This window comes from Caloenas nicobarica, chromosome 1 (assembly GCF_036013445.1).
Source record: "Caloenas nicobarica isolate bCalNic1 chromosome 1, bCalNic1.hap1, whole genome shotgun sequence".
In the NCBI taxonomy this organism is placed as follows: domain Eukaryota; kingdom Metazoa; phylum Chordata; class Aves; order Columbiformes; family Columbidae; genus Caloenas; species Caloenas nicobarica.
In genome coordinates, this window is record NC_088245.1 from 2,744,643 (window position 1) to 2,765,133 (window position 20,491).

At 41.3% G+C, this 20,491-nt stretch overlaps 1 protein-coding gene across 1 annotated transcript in view; it reads right to left on the reverse strand.

The window, feature by feature from the left end:
* Positions 1 to 20,491, reverse strand: part of EXOC4 (exocyst complex component 4) — a 415,407-nt gene that overhangs the window by 367,277 nt on the left and 27,639 nt on the right. Inside the window, exon 4 of the mRNA XM_065640979.1 lies at positions 2,737 to 2,921. Within this exon, the coding sequence (XP_065497051.1) occupies positions 2,737 to 2,921 (185 nt within the window). The remainder of the gene's footprint in view (positions 1 to 2,736; positions 2,922 to 20,491) is intronic.

The window sequence follows — 20,491 nt, forward strand, 5'->3', positions numbered from 1 at the left end:
CAGCTGGTCACAACACCATGATCAGGGCACAGGCACACTGGAGCTGACACGACACAGGATTATTTCCCAACAGACACATTCACCTCCAGCACAATTAACTACTCCTAGCACAATGATAAACTAGCATATAATTATTAAGATCTTTCTAGAAAACCACATATTGAGAAGAGATGCTCCCACTTCCACAGCTTCGGTCAACTACTTAATCCTTGAAGCTTTTCTAGTTCCCATTAGAATCTTCCGCCCTTTCTCCTCCACTTCCATTTCCTGTTCTGAGCACACCTACATGCATCCCTCTCCAAACAGAGCTTCTTACTCAGAAAGACTTTCAATCTGTTCATTTTCACAATAAATTCATACAGTATTATTAGCCAAAAACACATCATGCTGTCCCAGCTGCATGATGAAAGGCATGAGGCTGGATGGGGCAGGGAAATGTCAGCAGGAAATCATTTCTAAGAAAAAGAAGTGGGGAAGGCTCCTATAGTGGAGTTGGGTATGTTCCCTTAAAGGTCAAAATGCTTACAGAAAACTGCAAAAACAAGGGCTAAACTCACTAACCTGCCTAAGAACCACCTATACTCCCTGTACACCTGCAATACCATACTTAGAAGGATTAGCTACACGTTCCAGGTTCAGATTGCGAGACAGAACACACTTAACACTTATACAAGAAATCATAGAATCACTTAGGTTCAAAGACACACTCAAGATCATCACATCCAACCACAACCTAAATCAAGCACTAACCCATGTCTCTAAGAACCTCGTCTAAACACCTTTTAACCCCTCCAGGGATGGTGACTCCACCACTGCCTTGGGCAGCCTGTTCCAATGCTCCACAACCCTCACCGGGAAGAAATTTTTCCAAATATCCAAACTGAACCTTTGCTGGTGCAACTTGAGGCCTTTTCCTCTCCATAAACATTATTGCATCCTGGTCAAGAGCCAGGCAAGGGCAGCACACTGAAACAAAGCAACAACACTGTCCTTGATGTAAGAGTTGATATTCTCAAATATCACACAGACTGGCTGGGGTTGGAAGGGACCTCTGGAGATCACCCAGTCCAACCCACCTGCTCATCCAGGGTCACCAGAGCAGATCACACAGGAATGTGTCCAGGCGGGTTTGAATGTCTCCAGAGGAGACTCCACAGCCTCTCTGGGCAGCCTGGTCCAGGCTCTGGCACCTCACAGGAAAGAAGTTTCTCCTCACATTCAGGTGGAACCTCCTGTGCTTCGGTCTGTGCCCGTTGCCCCTCATCCTGTCCTTGGGCACCACTGAACAGAGTCTGCTCCATCCTCTGACACCCACCCTGGAGATATTTATAACCATTGATGAGATCCCCTCTCAGCTTCTCTTCTCCAGCTGAACAGCCCCAGCTCTCTCAGTGTCTCCTCATCAGAAAGATGCTCCAGACCCCACATCATCTTTGTGTCCCTCCACTGGACTCCTCCAGTAATTCCTTGTCCTTCTTCAACTGAGGAACCCAGGACTGGACACCGAACTCCAGATGTGGCCTCACCAGGGCAGAGCAGAGGGAGAGGAACAACCTCCCTCGACCTGCTGGTCACACTTTTCCTAACACACCCCAGGGACTGGCCTCTTGGCCACAAGGGCACACTGGTGACTCGTGGTCACCCTGTTGTCGACCAGGTCTCCCAGGTCCCTCTCCGCAGAGTTGCTTTCCAGTTATGTGCAACAGGAAATGTGGAACAAGATATAAAACCAGTAGCAGTTGTACAAAACTGCAGCTAATTAGCAGTCACATAGTCTGAGTACACCAAAGCTTTGTGTCTGTTTTTAATTAAAAAATATGAGTAAGGAAGAGACTGAGGAATTGCAAACCACCCTCCCCTTCACAGAAATTTCCACTTCAATCTTATACTTCATAAATTCATTTAATCCAACTTAACTCTCTCTCCTATTTTTGGTAAGTATTTTTTATTCCTTCTGATAATAAAATGCTCATTTATCTTTTCTCTGCATCTTCATCATATGCTGGCTTCTCTTCCACTCCCTGCCCCTGTTTGTTTCCTCTCCTAACTCTATAGAACTTATCTTCCAATACTGTGTCTCTCTCTTCCCTGGCCACTGTTTGTCTTCTTTCCTTCTCAACTCCATTGCCCTCCAACTTCAGGATTTGCAAAATTAAGGGGAAAAAAAAAGCCAGGCACCTGTAGCTGAATAGCTGAATTTTCACTGATCAGTGGCACCAACCAGTTAAGGAGTTTCTACATCTTAAAACGCATTAGGAAGACAACCCAAACACACTGCTCAGAGACTTCAATACTACAGCCTCCAGGTAGTAACCTTATAGTAACCTGGAAGTCTTTTGAACCTTGGACATTTGCTAGATAAGATCAGCAATTTTTCCCTCTGCCTGACCTGAGCCTCATGATCATGACATTTGTAAAAAGGTACATGCAGAGAAGAAATAGTAGAAGGAATGGACCTCATCATCATTCTGTGGGAAGCGGCACAAACCCAACAGAACCACAAAAACAAGTGGGAGAAAAAGAACAGACTGTTCACAGGCTTGAAGGTACATTAACATATTTGGAGTTTTTCTGCTCTCTGCAGCCATGAACATGAGAAATTTGCTTGCCAAAAATGAAAGCCTGAGGTGTGAGTTGATGGCATTCTCCCAAGAAACTTCCTGGTTTTGCAAAGGAGAACATTGTCCTCTTCTCTCCTAGACACGATGCCCTCAGTTCACCTCACACCAAACCCACCTTATTCTCCCTTTCTCCTTGTTGCGTTGTCCGACTCGGTTGGTTGATTTGATGTAAAGGTGACGGTGTAACTCATCTATCAGGACCAAGTGCATGTTCATCTTCTTACTGTGCAGCTCCAGCCTCAGATCGCTCAATCCCTCCACCTGGAGAAGGGGACCCTCCAAGGAATCCACCGCCGACACCTGCAAGGAGAACACACGACAGCTTTTTAAGGTCAATTCCTTCATCTTTAAGAACTCCTCTTTAATTAGGCAACTGTCTGAGCACCATGATAATTCTATACACAAACCCTTAGCAAGCAGAAAAATTACAAGTAGTATTTCTGTATCTCTAATCCTAGAAGAAAACTCAATAAAAAAGGGTCCTATATCTGAACAACTCAGATTTAATGAGCAGTCTTCAAATATTTTGAGCATATGTATAAAACAAGTTAGTTAAAACGCAGTTCATTAAATCAAAATCAAAGCACAGTTAGTTTATCACAAAACAGGAATATTATCAAGTCAAAATGTGTTAGAAAAATATACTGACAATGTTTGATTATTTTTTTACTTTTCGTTACAGAAAGACCACAAGTTGTTCCCAATGCTATAAAGAGAGAGAAGAGGGTTTACATTTATTTGCCTGAAGTTACATCACAACATTGCTGAAAAAGCTGAAGAGGCCTCATCTTCTACCCTACAAGATGCCATGTCATGTTACAACTATTTAAATAAACACAGCCAGAGTAAGGAAAACCATTGCTAGTTCAAAAGTGCTTTTTAACTCTAAAGAGTGTCAGGGTTTTTTTACCACTCGTTTACAAAGTCTCAAATTAAGGAAAATAACTTTATACAAGCAACAGAATAACAGACAGGGATCCAGACACACAGAAACGAAAGAGGCCACGGGTGATATTTCTCTGCTGACGCACCTCAATGGTGACCAGTTGACATCCAGTGGGCACTAGACTGCAGAACCTGATTTTCATTTATATCCTACAAACAAATGTGGACAAAAGCCACAAGGAATGACAAATCATTCCATAAAAGCAACACTATCAATTTGCGTCTCACCCAGTTCACTTGGGTTTTTTTAATCTATTTAATCAAGCAATTCAACGGTTAAAAAAAATACTATCCTTCTGCAGTGTCCAAAATCTCAGTAAGAAAATAGAAATAGCTAGCTTGTTTTGCTTACAGAAAGAAGTATAGATTTAAAACTTTTAAAAACAAGATTATCGAATAACTGAAGATATAATACTATTAGTGAAATAAGACACTTGCACTTGAGGATTTAAGTTTACAGCAAACCCATCAGCTAAACATTACAAATGAAAAGCCAGGAGATACAGTAAGCAGAGAGCCCAGCTAAGGTCCAGTCCCTTAATACCAGTAAATATTAACTATACTGAAAGCACATACATCAACAACATATTACTTTGTTTGCCTCCAAGTCAGGAATTAACGGGAAATACCTCTGGGGCAATCAAGCTTTTTCAATTAAGAGTAATAACTAAAACAAAGCTTTTTCCTTCCTCCTGAAAAACTTTGCCAAGAAGTCCCTAAATATGAAATTCATTTCTCTGCATGCACAATGTCAACGTGCACCTGCTGCCAGTCTGTAGGACAGAGCTCAGGCCTGAGATAGAATTTATGTCACAGTATTAAACACAGAATCACAGAACGGTTTGGCTTGAAGGGACCTTCAAAGCTCACCCAGTGCCACCTCTGCCATGAGCAGGGACATCACCTAGATCGGGTTGAGGACACTGAGACTGAGTTCATAGAATCAGAGTTTGGGTTGGAAGAGACCTTCAAAGCTCCCCCAGTGTCCCCCCTGCCATGAGCAGGGACATCTGTACCAGCTCAGGTTGCTCAGAGCCCCGTCCAGCCTGGCCTGGGATGTCTCCAGGGATGGTTCAGCCACCACCTCTCTGGCCAACCTGGGCCAGGCTCTCACCACCCTCAGCACAAACTATTTCTCCCTCATGTCTGGCCTGAAGCTCCCTCCTTTAGTTTACAGCCAACAGCCCTTGTCCTATTGCAACAGGCCCTGCTCAAAAGTCTGTCCCCAAATAAGGACAAAGGAGTCCCAGATGACTGAACAGGCTCCTCCTAAACCCATCAACATATACAGGGCCCCTCTCACTTGATACAAAGCACTATCCACCCTCTTTCTTCCCAAAATCTATTTGTGAACAACTATGGACATTTGGCCAGAAGACATGACAAAACCACGCCGCAGATAAAGCAAAACAACCCAAATTTTCTTCTCCCCAAAAAGATGAGATGCCAGAGTACCTACTCATAGAGACGGCTCAGCAGACAGAGTTTGGAAACCTTTGGTAGAAGCGTAAAGTGCTAATTTTTATCTTCTTCCTTTGGCAGGTAGAGATGTATCCCAAATTTCCCAATTGCAAAGGCACTTAAATCCCCCCAGTGCCTCCGGGGGTCACAGGGATCCATCGCTGCCCTGGAAGCCACCGGCAATGGCACCAAAGCAACAAGATGATCAGGAACAACGTTTGTCAAACTGATAAGCTGAGAGAGGAAAATGCAGTGAGTGACTAACTGAAAGCAAGCAAGAAAATGGCATTAAAAAGGTTCCAAGTCATTCAGGAAATGGATTATCTAAAACACAAGCAACAAAACATTTAGAGCTTTCCCCTCAGATCATTCAGCTCTATTTTTACCTTACCAGTTCAAGAGTTATTCTCAAAATTAATTTTAAGACCAACATAGAGCTCTCAAATACGTATTTTAAGAAACACATGGAACAGTCAATCACTTATTGCACTTAAACTCCACACCCCCCACATTGACTTTCTTCTTCTGGACAAAGTCACAGTTTATTACTTTTTAGGTGGGGTTTGTTGGGTGTTTTTTTTTGTGATGGCCTTTCTGACACTTCATATTTGCAGTTAGACAAGCTGGAAATTGTGTCCTTGATAAATGCCACTTACCTAGTGACTCAGCTCCTCAGGTAAATAACATGGGCAAGTTCTAACATTATGCTCACCCGGAGCCTTTTAACTTAAGGGAGCCCCACTGAATTGCTCTTTTCTGATATTTTATTTCCCATCACCACCAATGACAAAGACAAAGCTCAAATCTTTCATGTTCAGAACACTTTGAGTCTGGAACATAACTAGAGGCTCAATCCACGTTCATGGGAGTCAAGGTAAAGTCTCTAATTCGTTTGCATGGCAATAAATATAAATATTAAGCTTAAAAGCAAACTTTTCCTTTCTGTAGTTTTACTTACAGAAAGCTGATTCAAGTCCTGGCAACAAGCAAGTTATAAAGCAGCACCTCAGATTGTATTTCAGAAAAGAAAATGAGATGAAAATATTTGTCCAATTGATGTACAAGAGAACCTACCACAAAGCAGTAGCGTAAGCGACTAAAATGATGCAAAGACGCCTACAAAGAAGGCACAGAGTTTAAAATACACTGCAGAGAGATTAAATAGTGGAACTGTTAAAAGAAAAACCTTGACAAGTTGTGTTTCGCCTGACCACCCCTGGGCAAGACCAGTTCTTAAACCTCGTTTTCAGCAAATAACCACACTGTCATCACAAAGGCTTCGCTCTCCAGAAATGGGGAGATGAAGAGTTAGAGATGATGAGAAAAGAAAGGCGAGGCAGAAAATGAACAGGAAAAGCAGTAACAGTGACAACAGCTCTGTTGACTGCTTGGAAACACGAGCAGAAGTAGTTTACAACTGGCTTTTAAGTCCAAGTATCCATCTGGGCCATCTTAAGATGTTCGACTGTCTTGACTAATAGTGAGGACTTCGAAAAATCCCCGTGGTGGGTCAGAGACAACAGCCCCAAACAACAAGGTGAGCACTGAGAGCAAGGCTATGAAGAAATAAGACTTTTCAAATTGAATTCATAACAGGGACTATGTCTATCATTGGCAAAATTGAAATCAAGGTCACAATTTTAAGCCCCCACTCAGCCAATAACAACCACCACTTGTATCAGGCAAGAGACCCAAATTTAAAATGAAGATACTTTCAACTTGGAATGTCATGAAGATTTATTATTACTCTGGCATATCATTTCACCTAGTTGTTCTTAACCTTTTCTCATTTCAAAACCTGATATCGCAAAAGGAGATAAATGAGTGGGAGACAGGCCAGAGTACAACACAAATAACCTTAATTTAGGAGAAAAAGCCCTTAATTTTGCATTTCTCTTATGCAGATGCTGCTCCTCTGCTTACAGTATAGAGAAATAAATCAAGGAAAAGGTGTGTTGTAGAAAGAAACTTGTTTGGGGTTTAATGTATTTATATTGCAAGCATCAACACTAAATAATTAAGAGCTTTTTACATTGTAAAAGACAATTGTCTCCCCACCTCTGGAATCCTAAACTTTTAGGAAAATAGATGGTCACAGAAAAACAAAAAACTCACCACCCTCACTTATCTACAGGTTGAACAAACCTAATTACTGCAGCATGTTCTTATATAGGATGTGCTTCCAAACTCCAGCCACCCCGGGGGCTCTCTACGAGAAAATCTAAATACCTTTCCCCTTGCAGAGGGGCCCCCAAAACTGGACATGGTTCTACAGATGCAGCCTCACGTGCCCAGTCCCTTCCATTGACCTGCTGGCTACGATCCTGCAAACACAGGGAACATCCCAATAACGGGACACAGTGAGATTCGGCACAATATTGCGTTATCCAAAAAGTCAGCGACGGAGCAGAACCTGGTTTTCCCTGTTACTGACACCTTGCGCACACACAGAAGAGGTTGAAATTAATACACCACCTCTGCTTTTTTTTTTCTTAATCATTACTTTTGTAGGTGTGTTGGATAATGAAATTAAAGACACTAAACATGCAAGAATACCAGATTTAATTAGATTTTCTCCCCTTTGTTTTCTCCCCTCAGCTTAGATTTCCCAAGAAGTTACTTGTTTTTTAATAATTCTATTACCTATTATGTGCTGTTCATACTAACAAAACGAGTAACACGTGTAGAGTCGTACATAGAGGGGAAGTGTTATCACTATAAGACTCCGGTTAAGACTGATAATGGAATAGCAGCTTTTTTTCAGAGAACCTAAAAATTAGACATACGGAAGAGAATTCCAAGTGGTCCGAGGGTCCAGAAAAAGCACCTGGGGGTCCTTCAAGCCTCTTTATTACACCTGTCTAAATGGAAATGAGTGATTATTATTGGGGTAGATAATGGCATTGTGATTGAGTCCCTGGATAATTCCAGGCCAGAGAGCTCCCCAACATTTTCTTTTTGCAGGAGTTGGGGTGCAGAGAAGCTACAGAAAAACACAGCCGGAAGGTCAATCAGACAAACATCTTGTTATTCTTTAAAAAGCTGATTTACCATGAGCAAATCTTACCAAAAGAAATAGTAGGTTATCACTATCACCCCCATTTTTCTGTTTTCTTTTCTTTTTTTAACTCTGAAAGAAGTTTGTCTCTCCTATTACAAGTTAGACTTGAATAAATTCAAAATTAGTCAAACAATAATAATAATATTGGCCTGGATTACATACAATTGGATTTAGATCATCCAACAGTTATTTCTGATATTAACACATATCTACTCATTATGTACTTATTACCTACTATAATATGCAGCGACCGTTTAGAAAACACAGATCAATTAAATAAACCTGACAAAAAGAGCTCTGCTTTGAGCTAAAAATCACAAATGGATATAAAATAGCATCAGAAGCATCATGCGGCATGTTTAAAGGTCACAGTCAGTTTACAGTAGGGCTTAATTGCCTTAAAATGAAAATACTGCTAAACATTTGCCTCTAACATGCAATTTGGAAGGTTTTAATTTCACATCTTACAAACTAGAACCTAAGTACCAACAAGATATTTGTTAAAATTCTTTTTTCCTGACTTGGGCCCAAGTTTTCCAACCTGCAGTTCAACTGACACATAACTGCTGAAAAACCTTTGAAGGTTATTTTAATTTGCAAAAAATAATTGTAAAATAGATGTGATAGAGGATTTTTTCCACAATCCTGGAAGTCAACGAGCAGAAGTAAAATGAAACCCTCCACTAGGTGCTTCTTCAGGGCAGAAACACAGAATAATGGTTGTTTAAACTAGGAAACCAAACGCTTTCCATCTGGGGTACCAACCTATTCTGAGTTCAGACAATAGGTATGACCAACATGAACAAACCACTGAGAAAGGTTAAAAGAAAACAATGCGGTAGGTCACAATTTGAAGGAAAAAAAGTCAAGTCATCCACAAACGCAGTATGACAAAAGGAAAAACGCTGAACCCTCTGAATAAAACAGCAAATAAATAGCAGCAACCTCAAAGGTTTCAGCTGCTGCGCTGGATGAATTAAGACAATGCTGACATTTAAAAGAGATTGATCTACTGCTTTTACAAGGAACTCGATTTCTAAAGGTATAGGGAAGGAAAATGACTAAAAAAATGGCTTGAACATGTATGGCCAGATCTAAATGAGCAGTTCACCAAATTCAATTTACAGCTGCCCTGTGTGAGAGAAGGATCTAACCTGAAAAGTTTGCTTCAGAAGCAGGAGAGCGCTCGCACGCCGGCTTGGGGGATTTTATACCAGGCAAAGCAGCAAAACACCTAAAATGATGGTTTTGATGCAAAGAATTTAAGGCCTGATAAATTTAAGAGCAGAGGGTGTATTAGAGAACCGATCCTCCAACCTCGAACGCTGCAAATAGATGTAATGCAGGGGTGTCAAACTCATTTTCACCGGCGACCGCATCAGCCTTGTGGTCAACCTTGAAAGGGCCAAATGTCATTTTTGGGCTGTGGGTAGGAGTAGTTACATTTACACAGTCCTAAAGTGACATTTGGCCCTTTGAAAGCAACTGCGAGGCTGATGCGGCCCCCGGTGAAAATGAGTCTGACGCTCCTGACCTAAGGGATGCAAATTCCACACGACGAGGGATTTGCCAGTGGGTCATTTGGGTTTGGGGTGGGATGTGACACCCCTGTTCTAAAACACTTCCAGAAAACACCAAATGCAAGTGGCTGGAGACACATTCTTGGAGTAAGATACACGTGAGTGTTTTTCAGACCCATAAACACAAGGAAATCTACTCCCTCGCCAGTGAATGTTCCAGCACCTACCTTCAATTATGATCACTCCACTAATTATCTTTTTTTTCCCATTTGGGCAGTGATACAGTTTAAAGAGATCAGAAGGAGTGAAAACATACGGCAGCTGATGTTAAAAACTGAAAAAGTTGAATCAAGTAGATATTAGTGAAGCAGTGGAAGGAACTGAAAGAAATAGCTTCACTATATTATTAGAGGTATTTCATTTTACTTATTTATTTTAAATGAATTGATCTATTTGATATTTCCACACACTCACACTTAAGTCCACTACAACTCAGTGATTAAGTTAACACTTGAAAAATTATTTTTTAGTTTGTCTAGCGTCTGAATTTTTCAGTTTATTCCACTTGGTAAGTTTTGGGGTATTTTTTGCTTATCTCTGCTTCTTCCTAATCTTTTTACAGTCTTCTAAATAACTGGCTTTGGTTTCAAATATATTTTAGTGCTCTTTTAGTTCACCTGAATTATTTCAACTCCTTTTGATACACTGTTGATAACACTTAAATTTGTTGTAGCTATACTTTAATTCTTCTCGTCGTTGTTTGTTAATACAATAAAATAGTGCTTGACAGAGAATAATATGATTTAATTTACGTTTACTGCTGCTGTCATCCTCATAACCACACTGTTGAGTAGCAGAAGGAAACCCTTGCGGATGACCCCGATTTTCTGCATCACCCATCGTTTCAGAGGGACTGTGACATATCGAGCATAAACCACGGAAGAAATAAGTTAAGGATGGGAGTGAAAACATTGGACCGAAATAGCACCTGGAAAAGAGTGAGAACATAATCAAAAACCATTTAAGTAAACTTATGGTTTTTTTCCCCCAACCTCAACACTCGAATCAGCGATCAGAAGTGGGAACTAGAAATAAATTAAGCAGGATTTCACTAAGTCAAGGCTGTTTTACGTGCAAAATTCCCATGTTTTCCATGGATGGAGATAATGACAGTATCACAGAATGGTTGATGTTGGCAGGGGTCTCTGAAGGTCGCCTGGCCCAACACGCCCACACAAGCTGGGCCATGTCCAGGTGGCTTCCAAGATCAACAAGGATGGAGCCACCACAACCTCCCACTGTCAAATCCAAATCATGGGACACATGGAAGACTTGCAGCCAAGCTGCACTTATATCCAAAAGTTGGGAATTGTCTGCTACCAAACCACCATAGACCAGGATATGGCATAGTGTGAACTGGTATCAAGACACACCTCAGCTAATATGACTCTGAACTTCAAGAACACCCAGGTCATAGAATAGAAACAAAATCATTTTGGGTGGAAGAGACCTTCAGGTTCATGAAGTCCAACCACAACCCAACTCTAGCACTAAACAATGTCCCTGAGAACCTCTTTTAAACACCTTTTAAACCCCTCCAGGGATGGTGACTCCACCACCGCCCTGGAGGTTATCCCAAAGCAAGGAGCCTTTAGCTCAAAAGCGTGGAAAATATGAAAAGCGCACAGATCAGGGACAGTTATTCCTGACTGTCACTGCCTCCTTCCTCTTAAAAAGAGGGAAAAGAAGATTTGGTTTTCTAAAAATCATTGTAAAATACATGTGAATCTTCACAGCATCTGCTGATTAACAAGCAGCTGTAAAACACCCATGATGAACAGTACCGAGTGCCAATCAACATACTGGATATTAAGGTGACAGAAGAAATCGCTACCAATTAAATTCACTTTTAAACAATCATGTGACATTAACAAGCTAAAAGCAAAAAGCTGTAAGAAGACAGATGACTGAAGACAATTCATCTGCAACATTTTGGAAGCAGCTGAGGTCAATCCCCTTCTTGAGATACAAGGACTTGCTGACTAATTGATGCAGAAAGGAGGAGACGGATGCAGATGAACCATGTGGAAAGGGGGAGAAGTTGGAAAGATTGTGAGCTACACACACAGAAAAGTGCTCGGCTTGAAAGAAAACAGCTCCTGCTGAGATAAATAATCAGTGTAAGCTTATTTGATAATAAGCTTATTACTAAATAATGAAATTTTTTAATAACAAACTTATTTGATAATAGTAATTTGGGAAGGACAGGGAAAACGTGCATATAGGAATGGGGTAAAAGGGTTATTTCTTTGTGAGGCTTGTTTTCCCTTAAACACAGCGCCGCACCGAACAATAACAAAGTCTATATGAAGACTAAGGAGTAACAGAACTCTTTTTTATGCCTTAATAGAGACTAGTGTTTTCTAGAGAACCAAATTCCAGCAAGCCAAACTCCGCTATTTGGCTTCCTAAATCAATCATCCCAGCTAGTCTTACCTTTTCTTCCCACTCCCCAAAAGAATTTTCATGTTATCAGTTACAAATATGAAGGTCTAGTAGATCACACAGCCACTTCCCTACTGCTATGTTACTGCCTTAATCTATATTTTGCAAAAGTTATTTTTATCTCTTACTGATAAGAAACAAAAGGATATTTGTGCCTTGTGTTAATGTGTTTATAACAGGTTTGCTTTAATGTTTTCACAAAGAACAGTATTCTTAAGTGTTTAAAGAGCAGTGACCTCACCCAACTTACCATTTTTCTCTATGAACTTTAAAATATTTATAAAATTATGTTCATCGTCTGCTGTCCTTCAGTCCAGCTACATAAATCTAATTCTTTCAAACTCGCCTCAGTCCTGTCACTGATCAGTCATTCCACTTGCTCCTCCCGTGGCTCTAATTCATCAGTCTCTCCGGTAATAAAGTGCTGAAACCGAAAGCAGTGCTCAAGGAACAGAGCAGCTAAAAACCACAAAAACAAGTATTATCCAGCTGTTCACTTGGACCTTAACACAAAAACCGAGCAATTTCAAGTATAGTATTAGTCAAATTACTCAAAATGGGAAAGTGAGAGGATCTATCGGCATCACAGAACAGTCCAAGACTTTCCGTTGGAGTGACACCCTGATGGAGATAAGACGTGTATTGCCCCAGTACCTTCTGGGTTTGAAATCCCCAGTAGCTACTGGGCAAACCAGATGAAACTAGGAAATCAAAGATTCAGTTCTCACCTACAAGGAGCACATCAAACAGCTCAGCTACAGAACTCATGGCCAACGGACAACAATGACGCCAAAAATGTCAAGTGCTGTGAAAAGTGACAGGGACAAAATAAAGGAAGAAACAGCTACTGAATGCTATTCTCCGCAAAATACACCAGTTTTTCCATGAAGAGCTGCGTGTTGCCAAGTGCTGGGAGTGTTTTGGGAAGGGATTGCTATTGCTTGCTCAGAATATAACTACAGAACAGTCTGGTTTGGAAGGGACCTTCCAAGCGCATCCAGTGCCCCCCCTGCCATGAGCAGGGACATCTGCACCAGCTCAGGTTGCTCAGAGCCCCGTCCAGCCTGGCCTGGGATGTCTCCAGGGATGGTTCAGCCACCACCTCTCTGGCCAACCTGGGCCAGGCTCTCACCACCCTCAGGGCCAACAATTTCTTCTTTATATCCAGCCTAAATCTCCCCTCCTTTAGTTTAAAACCATAACCCATTGTCCTATTGCAACAGGCCCTGCTCAAAAGTCTGGCCCCATCTTTCTTACAGGCCCCTTTTAAGTACGGAAAAGCCACAATAAGGTCTCCCTGGAGCCTTCTCTTGTCCAGCTGAACACCCCAGCTCTCCCAGCCTGTCCTCCCAGCAGAGCTGTTCCAGCCTCGGGTCATTGCTGGGGCTCCTCTGGCCCCTCTCCAGCGGGTCCATGTGTGTCCTGTGCTGAGGACCCAGAGCTGGCCCAGCACTGCAGGGGGGTCTCACCAGAGCGGGGCAGAACTGCCTCCCTGACCCGCTGCCCACACTCCTTTTGATATATCCTAAGATATGATCAGCCTCTGTGCCGCAAGCGCACGGTGCCGGCTCACGTCCAATCTCCCATCCTCCAGCACAAAGTCCTCATATTCCCTTCTAAGCATCCTCCGCAGACACTGTATTGGTCCACAACCACCAATGCTCTGACCCTGTCCAGAAATCTATATTAAATCTCACTGGAGCACTGTCAGCAGCTGGCAATCGGTTATAGGTATCGTGAAGGCAGCAAAAGTAAAGGCTTTTCCTTCCACTTTGCCATACTTTTTGTCTCTTGATTTAATGCATAATCATTTTGTCTTAATTGCCATTAAGCAAAGTGTGTTTTTTCAAGACCATCTCATCTCTGTCCCAAAAGTCTTCCCTCTACATGAATGATGTAGAGAACTATGAGATCCTAACACTCTTCAGTAAAACACCAGGATTTTAGTTTCAGTGCAAGCTGCAGTCTACCCCATTGATTCTCTTGCTGTCTTCAAGACGACATTTAATTTTTTTTCACGCTCCCTATGACCCACACTGCTGTTAAAGCAATCTTGAACTCTTTTCAATTAGCTCCTCACCTATTAATTTACTGATTTTTTTTATTGCAGAATCCATACATTCACAAAAGGGAATATTGCAGTAGTGTTAAGACAAGCATTGCCTCCTGCTTAAACAGGCACATGGTCCATTCATCTTCATTTATGAAGATAACTCTCCCTCCAGCTCTACATGACAATGTTTCTTCCATCACAACATTTCCAAGGTTACTCGTATCATGATGCCAACTTGACCAGACATGAACAATTTACTTCAGTGGAAAACTTCTGGGTTAAATTCACATCAAGTATTTCATGTGCTTTACTAAAAAGTAAATTTATTACACCTTCTGACCCACAATTCACTAGCTTGGAAGTTGCATTTTTTTTAAAATGCAATCAAATGTATCTAGATTATTTTATATTGACCCATATATAACCCAATCTATCTTCAACAATTTCTCTTGGTGTTTGGTCCAATATTTTTCTGTTGAGAGAAACATGTCCATACAATCCCGAGTTTAAAAAGAATTCACAGAAAGACCAGGAAGCACTGGAAAAACATCACCTGCATTCCAAGATGAAGTGATAAAAATGTAAACATCTCACAGAATAAAGTCCATAGCTTAATAATAAAAATTACTAACAGCATAAATAGCAAAAGAAATATTAAACTCAAGGTATGTAACACAACCAAGTTCATGAATTAAAATGGAAGCAAATGGAAACTAAGCCACCGAACTCTCAAGCTGTTGGGAGAGAACTCCCAATAAAAGATGCATCATTAAATGGCCAGAGCAAACAATTTCTCATCACTGCATCTGTGCTGTAATCAGGAAGGATTAAATTTAATGTTCAGAAACGCTCATTCCCAAAAAAATCTATTATAATGTTACGGACGCCTCTCCCTTTCCTAAGGGATGGTGTCTTGTGTATCTGCACTTCACTTTTACCATGAAAAGATGCTGGACGCCTCCACTCCACCTCCATTACGACATGTTTTCTTATTTAATTAACTTGTCATCAGCTTAAACGAATGGTTGTTATTAGCAGAGCGCTATCTATGGAGAGGTATCGGTGCTTGTTGCTGCAGGAACCAAGCACCAAGGGGCCGAGGCCAAGAACGCATCAATGCAAAGGAGCGTTAGGCAATAACAGTTTAATGCGATAGACTGTCTTATAATGGAAATTACAGGATAAAAAAGAATGAGATGAAGTTACTGGTAAGTATACTAAGGGAAAGAAATTCATCGTGTTCTAGTGTCTTTAAACCTAGCCTAGCAAGTTCATTAATAAAGTCAGAAAGTGGAATTTAAAGAGTAAAATAAGAAAAAAAAAGAGAAAATGCACAGAAAAGAGGTGAAAAGTGTTCTAATAGCACCAATGCTTCTCAGAAGCAACTTAGATGTATTCTACCAAACTTAAATACTTAGCTTTGCAGTTCTCCCTGAAGGCAGACAAATACTACCGATAAATCCTACCGTCTGAGGAAAGCTATTTAAAATGAATGAGCAGTGCACAGAACAGAATTCATTATTTCCATGTTTAAGTGTGAATCACTAGAACATGTCCTATCCATACATCAAATGAATAGAAACAAAGCTGCCTTCTTTCTCAGCTGTACCTCAAACACACAGCTAACAGGTTTGCCAAGCATTATCAACTAATAAAAAAACATTCCTTTTAGCATAAACGCCTCAGTAATCTGAAATGGGGTCCAACCCTTGAGATATCAGCTTCCCGATTGTGTTTTCTAACGGGCTTCTTTGTAAGCAGTGAGGTTAACAATGACAAGACACACGGGTAGCTGGGAAAGTCTTCAAGGAAACAAGTATTGGGGAATTATTATTAGACTTGTAATTCAAAACACAGAATTTCAAGCAGGGCCAAAATTTTCATTTTGTAGTAAAAATCTCTATGGAGTCCCAAACCAACAAAAGTCTCTTATTTTCACTTTGGCCATTAGCGCCAAAATATAAAAGTTTCACAGCAGTACCTGAATCTCAGCTCTGCAATACAAAACGCAGAAACAAAATAAAAAAGTGCTTTTATTGATTTCCACTGTTCCAGATGAAAAGCAGAGAGTAAAACAAATGCATACTGAGAACTGCATTGTATTTTCTTTTTAAATGTTGTTATTCCAGACTACTTATAGTCCAAGAAGTCTGCTCACTACATGGTACTTCTAATTTAAATACTCTCCTCATGCTACACTGAGAAAAGCCACAGGCAGCAGTTCCGTTCAAGTACCAAAAATTAAAACCCTCCTCAACAATCCAGGGCTACAAACATTCAGCATTTTCTGGGAAGATGTTAATCACTCCAAGCCTCTTTGCAGAGGATTAACATGAAGTGCACAGGAATAGGTGACACTGTATCAAGTAGGACACATTCACTATGTGATGAGCAAGAAGAAACCATGAGTATACACGCACAGGGCAATTTCCTCTCTTTGCTTCGGCAAAGACATTTGAATGTTTCAAAGCTCCTTGTTCGACTCAACTTCCCACCACGAGTTGGGTTCCTTGTCCTCATACACTGTTCTCCAAAATTTCTTACCCATGGTTAGTCTCTCTATTTCCTCCCCTGTGCCACCTCTCCCTTCGAACTGCCTCAGTAGCTTTACCATCATTTTTGCACAATGTTTCCACTTATTAAAACATCTTCCGATCATGTTCTCATGCACTAAGTAGCCCCATTGTGTTGTAAAGCCCTGCAGTTAAGGAAAAAAAAACAACACTTACTTATAAAATACTTCAGCACACAGGCAATGGAGCTGGTCAGCATCTCCAGTTCAGACAGGTACATTCTTGATATAAAGCCCAGATTTCACAATCAAATAACGCTCTTCAAAAAATTAACCCCACACAGATCTTGCATTCTAGAGAGCGCGCAAAACCACATTTACTGCATCATGAGGCCACCGGTGGTGAACTCCATGTGCTTTAACTGCTGCACCAGCACGATGGCAAACGACCTAATTTACCTGCGGCCCCATCTCCGGTCCTGCACAGCTGGATGCCACCCCAGGTACATTTAACCGAACGCAACAAGAGCAGCCAGCGGCTTGACTCTAGAAAAAGAACAAACCGGCAACAACGCAAACTTGCAGTGAGAAAGCAGTCGGCTCTGAGAAAAACCTGCTCTTCTTCATGTCAGAAAACAGAGCAGGAGACATTCTTTCCCTGACACAGGGAAACTGAAATTGAGTCCTTAACATTAAAAAAAAAAAAGCAAGAATAGTAGGTGTTGGAGAATTCCCTGGCCTACTTCTTGAGAAAAATTACTGCCACTTCAGTTTTGTATTTTTTGGGAAAAAGACACGCAGGCTAAAGGAGAAGGACGTGCTCATGTGTTAAACACACATGCACATCGGTTCCTGGCTCTGTAACACAAATCAATGTGAGCTTAAACTTCAGTGAAAACTAGTCAGAGGGCTCCAAAATTCCTTCTTCCGACCTTCTTTCTTCCTTCTTCTCATCCTCCTATCAAAACCAAGTCAACTGGAAATAGAAGTCATCCCCACTGCTATCCTGGGGATGTATTTCTGCAGTTTCACATTGTTTTGTTACCTGACACAACCCCAACGCCAAGGAACTGTGCTCCTGCACTAATAAATCAGGTTTAGGGTAAGTGTTTCACTGTCTACTGGAATGAAAAGGTTTTTTTTAAAAAAACACTATACACTTCGACAAAGCGGTATTAGTTCATTAAAATTGCAAAGCTCGACCCAGAAAAGCCAGAAAATGCAAAGAAAGTAGCCTAAGCAATTTTCATTTAATGATCCAACCTTAAATTACTTGATTCAACAACATTTCTTCCTTCAACTGTTTTTAGTATTTCATCTCTTAGATTATTTAAACAAATGGAAAATATTAATCTCTCCCTGTGGGTACCTCATAGGTCAACAGTAAAATGAGAACAATTAGATCAAGACCACAGACCTCTACAACACTTAAGTAACTATATTACCTACATTTAGACGTAGCATACCTAAAAACATTTCTAGAAGAATGTTCCATCCCAAAATGACCCGAGGCTGGAACAGCTCTGCTGGGAGGACAGGCTGAGAGAGTTGGGTTGTTCCGCTGGAGAAGAGAAGCCGCGGGGAGACCTGATTGCGGCCTTTCTGAACTCAAAAGGGGCAAATACGATAGACAGGGACAGACTTTTGAGCAGGGCCTGTTGCGACAGGACAAGGGGAGATGGTTTTAAACTAAAGGAGGGAGATTCAGGCTGCGTATAAAGAAAAAAATTGTTGGCCCTGAGGGTGGTGAGAGCCTGGCCCAGGTTGGCCAGAGAGGTGGTGGCTGAACCATCCCTGGAGACATCCCAGGCCAGGATGGACGGGGCTCTGAGCAACCTGAGCTGGTGCAGATGTCCCTGCTCATGGCAGGGGGGGAGCTGGGGGAGCTGGGAAGATCCCTTCAACCCAAACTATTCTATGAGTTTGGATTCCTATATTCCAGAAACCAAGCTCGTGCTTCCAGGCCAAACACAACCTACATCCCAAAGTGTCACCAGCTCTGCTGCTCTCCCTTCTAAGACACCCTTTTTATAGGAAGCCTTTTTATAGGAAGCTCCTTCTGCATCAGAATTCCCTTCTTAGCACATGATGATATAATCCTAGAATCACTTAGGTTAGAAAACGCCTTCAAGATCAGAGTTCAACCATTAACCCAACACTGTCAAGTCCACCACTAACCCACGTCTCTAAGAACATCATCTCTGTATCTGTTCAACCCCTCCAGGGATGGTGACTCCACCAATGCCCTGGGCAGCCTGTTCCAGTGCCCAACAGCCCCTTCCACTAAGAATTTTCTCCTAATATCCAATGTAAACCTCCCCTGGCACAACCTAAGGCCATTTTCTCTCATCCTATTGCTTGTTACTTGGGAGAAGAGACCAACACCCTCCATGCTACAACCCCCTTTCAGGTTGTTCTAGAGAGTGAAGTCCCTCCTCAGCCTCCTTTTTATGTTTTGTTCTAAACAGAAAATACACACATTGACATGCCCACTCACTTACAGAATCACAGAACGGCTGGGGTTAGAAGGGACCTCTGGAGATCATCTAGTCCAATCCACCAATGCCACACAAGTGAACATTCCTTTTAGCCATTAAGTGAGTGAAAACACAGATCATTAACATAAAATCATACTGACTCATACTTTTTAAAAAAGCATATAAACCAAGTGAAAGTAACTGAAACATGTATGATCTCAAACAGGACTGCTATTTGTTCTGGACCCTTGTAATTTCTCCAAAGCAGGTTGGATTACACCTGTGCAAGGTGCAATCACAGAACAGCAAACCTGATCCTACCAGCTCTGCTCACCGGAGTGTGTGTTCTCAAAACGCTGGAGGAACATAGAACATGAATACACAACATCTGAAGCTCTTCTGTGCTGTTCTGTCTAGATGGATGGAGAATCAGAAACAAAAAAAAAAGCTGCCACTTAAATTTAACTTCATACAAACGTAAGCTGTCATAAAATACCTTTGCATTGTGTTCATGCTACTGGGAAAAGCTGCCATTCTTTTATTAACAATTCTTCCCAGCATTACTCAGTCACTGCACATTAGAACCAGCAGCTGGAGAGTTTTGAGTGATAATGAAACCTGTAACAAAGTATCTTCAGCTGTCTTCTCCAAACAATAAGGGAATTAAAATTTCAATTTAAATGCAGAGGTTTGAAACACGCTTCAGTGGCAAAATTACTTCAATTAATGTGACTGGAATACAGTGAACAGACTGCAGAAATGTGATGCAGCAACCAGAAATTATGTCATTAGAGTCATTGCATCAACCTAACACAACGCCAGCAAAGGCCTAATTTCGACTGCACATATCACAAGGCTACAGGCAACAATATTAATCAGTGTTCTAATTTCAACATGAGGGATAGAACCTCCTTGGCACATCACTTGAGGCTTTTTATAAGCCATGAGCATCTGTTTACCTTGAGACATGAAGCAGAAACACAGGGAGATCTATAGACCCTCAGCATCCCTGACTCTTTAGTCTTTTTTTTTTTTTTTTTACACAATATTCATATCATAGAAAAGGAGAAAGGAATTATCCTGCAGCCAGTGAGCAAGTCCAACATCACTGTCTTGCAGAGGCAGCATTACAAAAGATGGAAAAACCCAACAGCCTACAGTGATTTTTTTGCCTGTGAAAAAGCTCCAAATGCAGGTCGGTTATTATTTCCTTACTACAGGTGCACTTGTCTTCAAGCGAGAACTGCGAGTGTTAATAAATGGCTGAAACAGTGTGTTCAGTTTTCGTTTAAGGTTTCTTCTGCATTCCTTGATATTAAAAAACTTTCTATATCAT